The sequence below is a fragment of the Neopelma chrysocephalum genome, unplaced genomic scaffold (genome assembly GCF_003984885.1).
Source record: "Neopelma chrysocephalum unplaced genomic scaffold, ASM398488v2 Primary Assembly neopelma1_143, whole genome shotgun sequence".
NCBI classification, from domain to species: domain Eukaryota; kingdom Metazoa; phylum Chordata; class Aves; order Passeriformes; family Pipridae; genus Neopelma; species Neopelma chrysocephalum.
Window position 1 is genome coordinate 2,898,439 of NW_020897805.1, and position 10,686 is coordinate 2,909,124.

The 10,686-nt window shown below is 41.4% G+C and overlaps 1 protein-coding gene and 1 long non-coding RNA gene across 3 annotated transcripts in view; one reads left to right on the forward strand and one right to left on the reverse strand.

Moving 5' to 3' along the window:
- Positions 1-10,125, forward strand: part of LOC113975738 — a 28,650-nt gene extending 18,525 nt beyond the window's left edge. Inside the window, exon 4 of one of the 2 annotated variants that reach the window (XR_003536905.1) lies at positions 9,900-10,125. This is a non-coding gene — a long non-coding RNA (uncharacterized LOC113975738). Of the gene's footprint in view, positions 1-5,865; positions 6,963-9,899 lie in introns of those variants that run through there. The other variant, XR_003536907.1, reaches the window with a different exon arrangement.
- Positions 1,223-3,928, reverse strand: LOC113975737 (dual specificity protein phosphatase 13-like). The gene is made up of 3 exons (XM_027700072.1): positions 3,737-3,928; positions 3,229-3,446; positions 1,223-2,124 (listed from the first exon to the last, which is right to left on the reverse strand). Exons 1-3 carry the CDS (start codon positions 3,895-3,897, stop codon positions 1,925-1,927), a joined length of 579 nt encoding a protein of 192 aa, XP_027555873.1. The 5' UTR covers positions 3,898-3,928; the 3' UTR covers positions 1,223-1,924.
- Positions 10,126-10,686: the final 561 nt, after the last annotated feature.

The window sequence follows — 10,686 nt, forward strand, 5'->3', positions numbered from 1 at the left end:
GCTTGGATGCCCTACTGACTCAGCTTTGCTCTGTACTCTCCTCTACCCCTGCTAAAACAATACTCTCCCAGGATGAGCAGTATCTTCAAGAGCAGGTACTAATTTACAACAGGAGCAGCTTTCACAGCTGTGGCTTTGTAGGACAGATGTTCAGGGGCATGCAAAGCATTATCCTGATAGGGAGATTCCATTAATCTTGCTCACATGTGTCTAATTTTGCCCAGCCTAAAGCCACTAAAATGCATTATTTCACTCACATGAGTTTCAGATTTTTCAATGCCAAGTCTTCAAAAGGTTTCCAGATTAAAAGCTACTGTAATGTGAATGAAGTATAAATTATGATGAAATATTAAGTCATATAAATCCCTATTAATTTTAATGGAGAACTTCAAAGCAAACCCAGCTCCTCCTACTCCACCTTGCTTCTTTGTGAGCTACAAAAGTTGTCCCACCACTGCTGGGTTTTAAATGTGATTTCCTACTTGATCTTTTTACGTGACAATGTCTTATCTTTCATCAGTGGAGCTCTTTGGCAAGGTTTAGGAAAATCTGAACAGTGAAATTGATGTCTGAAAGAATCTTAAATATGCTTATTTTGCAAAGCACTTGTGTACAGCAAAATAGGGACAGATTTCTAAATTCCCATGAATGCTAGGCAGAATCAGCATTCATGTCATAACATCTCCAAGAATTAAGGAGAATATAGGGGTCTGGGAAGGAAGAGGTTCAACTCACAAGTTACCACTATTTTAGGCTTCTAATAACCTTGAAAGTCTCTTCCAGCAGAGAGGAAAATTATCAGAACTGGTGCTTCAAATGCAAACAAACAAGCAGAAACGTATTTACTTAAACCAGCAGAGAATCTTTATAAGGTCAACTAAGCAATAAATCAAACCAGTAGCAAAGGGCAAAACCAAATTTGATTATCACTTCATGGTTCACCACAAGGTAACAAGCTAATTTTCAGTCAGAGTGGTAGCATGAATTTCAAATGCAATTGCTATATTAAAAATCACATCGGTTTAAGTACCGATTAACTGGTGATAGGAAAAGTGACATGCTCAAAACAGCTTAAAACTAATTTGTATCAATTAAGCCAAGCTACTGATGTAAGCTAAGCTTCTACCTGATATTAAACCAGGGATGATTCAAAGCCACTGACACAGAACTGATCTGGGATAATTTGGAGTGAGAACGAACTGATGAGTTTAAGCTTACAAAATGCTTCAGAGACCTGACATTTTTTAATGTCCTCGATATACTACATGATATACATTATCTTGCTGAAAACGTATTAAACAAGAAAAGATTTGTGGTTTTGCTGACCCAGACTGCAGAGAACTTCACAGGCGTTTATTCTGCTGGTGTGGGTCTTCTGGCTGTCACAGCTCTCTATAGCACTGTAATATTTAGCAGACCAGTGAAAGAGGAATGTTTCTGTGGGAGTCCCTGGGCTCTTAAGAAACTGCCCTTGCCACATAACCAGGCCTGAAACACAAAAAGCTTTTCTTACGAGAACATGCATATGAGAACTGTAACCAAACTGATGAAGATGATTATGTTACCCTCCCAAGTAAAGGGGATTCAAACATCCTTTAGAGCTAGATGCAATTACTGAACTTTCCTCTGGCATTAGCACAATCCAGGAACAAACTCGGTCCATCTTAACCACTTTAGTGGATTTACATGGTAGCGCCACTGTAGGCACAGCAGCTCCACAGCACACAGTGCTTACAGTGTTGGCTGTGCTGGTCTTGGAGGAATTGAGCTATCAAAATTAATCCATTTACAGTTCTGTTGACCTTTTACTTTGATGCATAATTTTCTTCAGTTTTGTAACATGCACTGATCATAGGAAGTTGTGTATGCACAATGACTATGAAGGCTGAAACTCAGTAAAGTGAATGCAAATAGGTTTGCCCAGTCAGCAGTCCTTCTTCTGCCGTAGCTGAACATCCAAATTTCGCAGGTGTTTCAGAAAGCCACGATTGGGTGAAATCCATCGATGCTCCTTCACTGTTTTGATGGCTTCAACTAATGGGAGGTGGTGATTTATCATGAGATATGCCAGGACTAGGGAAGCTGACCTGCTTACTCCAACTGCACAATGTACCAATATTTTAGCTGGTAAAAAAAAAAATTAAAAAATTATAACCATGGAAGAGAAGCAGTACAGTGAACGAAGTTTAATTTAAAGGGAAGGCAAAGCCCTTCTGCCTTCTCCAGCTTATTCAGAGTAACACTGCAAACATGATGTATTTCTTACCCTTCTGATAGATCATATGAACTGCTAACAATTAACTCTAATTTGCCATTGTTACACTCGCTTGTGTAAGAAGCGCCATGAGATTCCCACCTGATGTCAGAAACACTGGCAAATCACAGAAAAAAACCCTGTTGAAGTAATGAAGTTGTTCTGTTGTAAGAAAGAGGAAATCAGACCCATTGGTTTCAAAGGGCTTACTTAGGCGAAGAAAAATGCTCAAATTTGGCCTGAGTGGATGGCACTAACAAAAGAAAAATGACTGGCCTAGTACCATTGCATAATAAGGCAATGTGATGCAACTGTAATTGTATTTTGAAGGCAAAACTTGTGATATAGAGAGAGCTCCATTAATGCCAGTTTATTCATGCTAAGAAATGATCTTTTATGTAAAACAGGTTAATTAGTATTTTATTGTACCACTGCCAAGAAGCTCAGTTTCTTGTGCAATTCACTATAAATCTCCTTGGGTAAAGGTAATTCTTCTCCTTGGGGACACAGCCCTGCAGGCCATGTTCAAACAAGAAGCTCATCTGCAATATATGAGCCTCCTCATACGGTTGGTGATTGTAGAAATCAGGACTTTTTTCTCTTTATTAATTTGTTCTTATAACTACAGTTGCTATAAAAGGGTCTCAAAAGAATGTGTTCATTTTAAATGCATGTTTTTGATTCTCCCTTTTTGAATGAGCCCTTCCTTCCAGATATTCTCCTCCCCTCTCTTCCCCTCTCCATCCCAGTGTCTCCCCTGCACTGTTCATTTCTTTTCTCACATAAGCTTTTTGGGACCTAGTTAGAGCTACGTCCAGGTACACAGCACTCCCTCCTCCTGCCACCCACCGTGCAGGTAACCAGCAGCTAGCAGGACACCATGTAGTGACTCGTCCACCACTGACCTTGTGGAGCTGATCTGTTATGAGAGGCTGCCAACTTGCATAAAAATATGACCAACAATAATTTCATACCTCCTGGTGTGTTCAAGGCTTTGTGGATAAATTGTGCTGCGGAGAAAAAGAACTGGCTTATATCAAAGCTTGGCAGGTCATGGGCTGGTACACCATAATAATGAATGGTTGCTCCATAATAGTCCTGGCCTCCGTGGCTGTAGACTGTGCCATGGGCAGCATTTAAAACATGGGTCACACCCATCTTCCACAAAACAAATCTGTTGTGAGCTGTTACTCTAAGGAAAAGACAAAGACAAACAAATCAAATGGGTGCAGTGACATTCACAGATCAGGAGTAGCACTGTGAGACTGCATTTCCCAAGCTGGAGCATCAGGCTGTGCATTGCCTCTAAGGGCTAGCCTAGAAGCAAGTACCAGCTGAGTCATAATTTTATCTCGGAAATCGTGCTGTCTGCAGTGTAAATGACAGCAATTAGGAAAACTATGAGCTGTGTAAAGCCGCACCCATGAGGCATATTAACAGACAGAAGGTATGGCAGAGGTGTGTCCATAAATCTGTACTTACAGGTCTCCTAGAAAGAGATTAGGCCATACTTCATCAACGTGGTTGCAAGAGGGCCGCCCGGTGTTCAGGAGCTGCTCGATTTCTTTAAGAGAGGGGACGTCCCCCGTGCATTCCAAAGCGCCTGCAGGTCCCTGGGTGTCCAGCATCTCTGCCCCGGACATGCTGGGAGCCAGGCAGAGACCCCGCTGCCCCGGCCGGAGTCCGGCGCTGGGCGCTGGGACGCTGCCAGCCCCGGTCGGTCACGGGGAGACTGGAGATGGGCTGGAGATGGGCTGGGGCAGGTGCCGGCAGCCAGCCTGTGCCGGCAGCCAGGCCGTCCCTGCGCTGCAGCCGCCCCCGGGCCCCCTCCCCAGCGCTGGCCCCTCGCCTCTGCAGTACCCTGACCAGCACAGCCAGTTCAAACAGGTGCAGGTACCAAACTGGGCATTACTGGATCCTTACTTGTTCCAGTCCTTTTCTCAGGGGTCGTCCCCGCAGAGCAGCCCTGGTACCGGGCACATCAGTCACATGTGGCAGCAGCCCCCTGCCCGCAGGACACCCCCCAGCACATGGCTGTGACGGTCCTCAGTCACGTCCTCGACAGAGCATGGGCATTCATCACAAGCAATTAAAGGCCTGATAAAGGAAAAATGGAAACCTATCCAGTGCAAATAGAGTGGCAACTCTGTCCCATTAACAATTGTCTGCCATTTATTTTGAGGTGCTTAAAAACATAGCTGTGAAAGGGTCAGAAATGCACCAGCAGGTCCTACCAACATGGTCACCAGGAGGTTAAACACCAAGCAGATGATTATGTCTTGCCTATTACTGATAATCTAGAGAAATTTATTTCTTGAAGTTAGTGTTTTTTCACAGAGTAAAATTATCTGAGCTTAACTGTACTTCATATTTTTAATGTTTTCTATTGCAGTCACTTCTTTCAGCACTGTGTTAATACAATACACCTGCCATGTATTGCATGATACCTCCCTCTGTTGAAAAGAGAACAAAGACCATGAGTATAATGGTTGTCAGGTGAAACTTGTGAGCCACTGAGTTAGTTTATATAGGAAGGTCTGGAGAGCCACAGGTTAGAGACCCATCTTATCAAATTGTAGTATTAGTGGGCCCTTTCAAATACAATGGTGCCTGTGCAGGATGTGTGACTCCTGGCAGGGGGCTGTAAAACTGTCAGTGATGGAGCTACAAGGCAAAACAAAAGAAACAGTGATGCTCTTTCTCTGTAAGCCTGGCAGTCCACCAGAGAAGGTGACTCAAGAGGAGAAGCTTGCTGCTGATAGTGTCCCCTGTGGAAAAAAAGGCAATGAATGAAAAGTGCTCTCGGTCAGGTCTGAGCCACCTTTATTCTACATGCATTTATATACTATGATGGAGAGAAGGTTTGCTTTAATTTATCAAGAGACATATAATGGAGAGCCATTTCAAACTGGGTATTAAAGTCTGGACTAATTAACTATGCTTAGGAGTACTCAGGGTGAGAGATCACCATAATACAATGCTATAGTTTCCAGCATCAGAGGGCAAAAGCCATCTGCAAGAAGAGGAAACAAAGTGACTTTGTATAGAATATCCCATGAAGCAGAAATTACTAATATTCTGTGGATTTAGGGAAGAAACTGCTTAAGAGCATCCTGTATACAAAGAGACTTGTTACTTGCCCCTGCCATATATGCTCTGACCTAAAAGGTGAAATAAGGGAAACTACAAGCAACAGCACTGCAGTGCTTATTTAGAGGGGGCAGTGGGACAGGCAGTCAGGCTCTGCTGTGAGTGAGGCAATCAGCTGGTCAGGTCCAGCAGAGGAGAGGACTGAAAAATGGTTCAAGCTGTACTACAAGCAATAGGTATATGCCCTTAATATGTTACCTTGTTTTTCTGTTTTGCTCTTCTTTTTTTCCTTCAGTAAACTAGTGCTTTTTAAGCTGACTGATTTGTGCTCAAGAGTGAGGAAAATTAACTGACTGAGCAGGTTAAGTTGTTCAATTTAGTTTACTTTTCTCAGGTTTCTGGGTGGAGACTCAAAGTGAGGCTTTACTATGAGGTTTTTTTAAATGTAACCCCAGCCCATTTATTGCCAATCAAGTTCTGTCAAATAGGTGACAGTCATGTTTAAGTTTATCCCTTTTCAGCTGCAAAACTTTTATTGGCCTCTACCCCAAATGCACTGACTAAGAATTCAAAGTTCATCTGCAGCATGAGAGATGACAAACAGAAAAATGTGAACTCCAGAAAAATAATCTCCAAGTCCTGAGTGCCTTTAACATTTGTATGGCACGCAGCCATCTGCTTCAAAACACTGACATTCCACATCTAACATCTTCTAAACATTTAATAGTCTGCAAGCATGGCTTTGGTAAAGCTCTGTTACTGACCTTTTTTAGCCAGGAGTTGCCTTTGAAACAGACAGTAGGCAGAGATCTGGCTTTCAGATACATTTGCCTCTCTACATCTGTGCTTTTTTCCAGGCCCTTTTAAATCTACTAAGGATGAATGTAAAAAGCAACAAACTGATATATGTTCACATTGAATAGAGGCAAATTTAGCTTTCTGTGCAGGAGGCACTTTTCGAGATTCCAAGAATTTGGAGGTTCTCCTGGCTGTTGGAATGGTGGGCAGCTCTAAACCAAACATTTGTGTGTAATTATATATGAACAGTAGGTGCTGTCTCAGTTGAAATTAATGCATGATTAATTTCAAAACAAGCAACAGAAGGCATCCTTCTAATTGGACTATGCCTTTGTGATTACTTTGCAGGTAGTACTTGCTGCAATAATCTAAAGCAAACATTCCCTGGCTAATAATATATTAGGTAGCAAAAGTGTAAGCTGCCATGGAGTGCTCTAGTAGCCCAAAGCATGGCATTATCGGGAAAACGCACAGCAGTTGAGAACAGGAAATTCATGGTAGCTTTTCTATTTCTTCTATTGAAATTAGTGCTATCAGTTCTAACTGATGCCATGCCTGTGACACCTTTCCATCTCTCTAATGAAAACAGAGCCAAAATCAGGCTCCTTTCACATATCCTGAAAGAAGAAAGCTTTTACAAGGAAAACATTACAGAATGGAAGTTCAGCTAGCTAGGGTTCTATAGATACAATATCTCCACCTGCAAAAGATCTTCTCATTTCACTCATCAGCCTGTTTTCAGGGGATGGCTAACTATTGAAGAAGGATTGAACTATTTGAATTCTGGTACATTTTTGTAAATGCTAAGTGAGACAGAGTTTTCTGGTGTTCCACAATATTAATGTATTTTTAACATATGAAACAATTTTGTCTGATGATCACAAAGAGTTAATTCTTTTTTTCCCCTTTTTTTTTTCTCCTCTAATAAGCTCATTTTGTGTCTTGAAAAATGATTATGATTCACTACTTTGATTAGCCCTTAGGCATTCAATCTATTTTTCTTTCATTACAGAATTAGGAAATTTGAAGATAAAACAGATGCTTGAAAGTTCACACATGACTGACCTAAGTATTCTTCAAATGAAGTAAAGAGATTACAAAGAAATTATAGGGCAGGACCCGATCTGTGCAAAAATGATATTACCAAATCAACACATCCTCCAACCCAGAAAAAAGAAAAGAGCACGATTTAGATCAATTAGCACTTCTAGTGAAAGACATTCTCCTTGCCGTATTGTATTCTTTGCTGGCTGAGATTTTCCATAAGCAATTCTTTCTCTATAAAGCTGAGGCCTTTTTTTCCTGTGTAGGGTCTTAAAATTTGAGACAGATTATTTCAAATTATTAAATGCTAACAGTATTCTTTAATGACAGTATTTAAAAAAAACCCAAAACATTTCATTAATGCATCTCATTTTCCTTTGCTATATAATATATTGTAACTTGAGCTAGTTGGGAATTTTCAATATAAATTTCTTTTATTGTATTAAGTGTCATCCTGAACATTAAATCAATCTAACTATGTGAATAGAATAAACTGTTTTCAATCTAAAGATGCATCAGTGTTATTACACATTTTAAAGAGTTTTTTTCCTTGGCAATCCATAGTAGTTTTAAAAAGATCTGAAGCATAGAGTTTGTCATAAATTCTCAAACTGACATGTCAGCATTGGCACTGCCTGTCAAACTTACATCAATGCCTTCATATCACATGGCATGAAGTGACATAACTCAAAGTGAAGGAATGAGGTTTATTGGAAATTTCTGTTAAATAAAGCACAAACTAGATAATTCACCCTTTTAAAGAACATCAATTGTTAGCAAAGAGAAGTAGTTTTCAGCTTGGAAGTGCAGCAGCTAGGCAGCTATTACACATCTACTTTAATCTGAGATACAAGTTTTAAATTATGCTATTTATTACTTTTCTGTGCAAGCTAATTTGGTAATTTTCAAAATATTTTTTAGGTGACGAACATAGGCAGAACAGAAAAATGCCATTAGCAATAACTTTGGATAGAAACTGACCATCAAGCCTTTTTCCAGTGCTGAGGTTCACAGAATCACAGATTCGTTAGGGTTGGAAAGGACCTCTGGAGATCATCCAATCCTACCCCCCTGCCAAGGCAGGGTCACTCAGAGCAGGTTACACAGGAACACATCCAGGTGGGTTTTGAATGTCTCCAGAGAGATAGACTCCAGCACCTCTCTGGACAGCTTGTTCCAGTGCTCTGCCACACTCAATGTAAAGAAGTTCTTCCTCATCTTGAGGTGGAACTTCTTGTGTTTTAGTTTATGACCATTCCTCCTTTTCCTGTCACTGGGCAAATCACTGCTGCAAACCAGCCCAGCACCCTCCGTAGCCAGACACAGGATGCTCTCCAGTGTATATATGTCTGTCTGTCTTACTCACTTTTACTCTGGATGCAACTTTTGGCCAGGGGTTCACTGCATGGAAATCAATTGCTGGAATAACATACCTTAGAGCCTGTAAACTCCAGATAGTCCTGTATTCACATGCCTGTGTAAATATAGCTCATTTTCCAACCTTGACTTCTGAAGTCTATAGACTGAATTTGGGAAGTAATTTTTGGTTGGATTGCTGGTCTTGCTACAAACTGTGTAAGGAAACTTTTGCCTTAATTTTTGTTTCCTTCCTCGAATCTGGTGAGCTGGTAGACTCTTGTGCATGTTTAGATGAAGAAAAAACAAACCACATCACAAAGCCATAGCACTCTGAACAAAGCAGCAGTTTCCTGGCACCTCCCATGAGAAGGCTAAGAATGAGAACCTGAAATGTGAGTTAGCTTCAGGACTGTGCTTCAGACACTGTCACGGTGGCCTATTCCATGATGAGACAGCCCTGCAGCCTGCTACAGTTATTTTTGCAGCAATTTTTAATTTCAGTTTGTGCTTATTTTTACATTTTTAGCTTATACAAGTTGTTCAGACACAAGCAAATGCAGCAATGTATTGTAAATTTTACCAACTCAGGACCTGGAAGTGTGCAAAAAGTTGTGATTGACTGGCAGTTGGTAAAGAAAATTTCACATCAAAAAGAGAAAGAAGGGGAACATTGTGAGGACTGAAATTACACTTGATTCCTACATTGTTTGCAGAGGCTGCTAAACTGGCAAAGAAAGTGGAACATTCCCTCCAACTTAAGCAAGTTATTCTGGGAAACCACATCATTTAAAAAAATAAAAGTGGGACAGAACAGACTGCTTAGAGATATGCTCCTTAGAACCAATATCAGGGCATGTGGAAAAAAGCAGTTCTCACAGCTTGTTTCTGATCTGAATATCCAGTATATAGCTGATTACAACTGAGATTGTACAACAGTGGATATTTGCATTAGATTGCTTGATGATGACAACTTCATGCAGTTTTGAAGCACTTTGAAATGCAAAATTTCCTTGTTTCACTACAGCAGCATATAAGCATTGTGAAAGATCTTTTTTTTTTTCATTTAGAATGAAGATCACAAGGCCACATTATCTGAAAAGGCTAATGTCATTAACTTAATGGAGCTACACTGGCACCTGCTTTTGACTTCGACTGAAGCTACAACTTACTTAGGCTTGTCTTGGACCTCGTACTTATTACATCATCAGCAAAGCAAATTTCAGTATTCTGCAAACTACAGCAAAGGGCTGGCTGCTACCACAGTCAGTTGATACACAAAATAAATTTATTTCTGGACCAATTTGTTTCTAATTTGTTTGTCTCCTTCTATCCTCTCCATTTGTATTACTTATAGGTTATGGAACTCCCGAAGTTACAGTGCCTTGCTGGAGCTCTAAGTCATCTGTGCTGTTCACATCTGTGCTGCAGATCACTGTGGATAAATGACTGAGTGCTGTCAGCCAGCTGCACTTTTGATTTATTTTTTTCCTATGGGCATCAAAAAAGAATAATGCTGCAACTGAAATGTTTTGCAATGATTGATGTGAGGATTGATATGAGGATTGACAGGACGAGGCTCCTGTAAATCATTCTCTGCTATTTTGTCCTGACACATGCCTTTAGATGAAGGATGGGGATATTTTTCATTACTGCACTGGTGGCTTTTTAAATTATGTCAGGATCACTCTATGTTTTTACTCTCAAAAAAAAAAAAAATTTAAAAAATCCTATTTAGTGTCTTTCTCACATCCAGGCTGTACTAAGTTCCCAGCGATGGAGAGAAAGATCATACGGGAAAAAAAATATTCTATGGTATCTTCCAGGAGAACTACTCCCTTAGCCTGGTCTAAGCATGCGCAAGACACCCTTGCGTCTCCCTTCAGCTGGTCTCTGTGGGGATTACGGATTACTTATTTTTTTGTCTTACGAGGTCTAAACAACACGCTGCCGACCGTGCACAGACCTCCATCCTCCCGCACAGCTCCGGGCCCCTCGCGGAGAGGCCGCGGCGGGCCCGTCCCGCCCCTTCCGCCGCCGCCGCCCGGCGCCGCCGCCGCCGCTTCCGGACGGTGATGGGGGGTGGCGGTGGCCGCCGCCGCCGCCGCCGGGGACAGCGAGGGCGAGGGCGCGGAGGAGCCGCC

Excerpts from the sequence above, each read along its gene's own strand:
- LOC113975737 (XM_027700072.1), bottom strand. The coding sequence starts at position 3,897 with ATGTCCGGGGCAGAGATGCTGGACACCCAGGGACCTGCAGGCGCTTTG. Across the intron at positions 3,447-3,736 it reads AATCTCTTTCTAGGAGACCT|AGTAACAGCTCACAACAGAT; the intron begins GTAAGTACAGAT and ends TCTTTTCCTTAG. Across the intron at positions 2,125-3,228 it reads AGCCTTGAACACACCAGGAG|CTAAAATATTGGTACATTGT; the intron begins GTATGAAATTAT and ends TTTTTTTACCAG.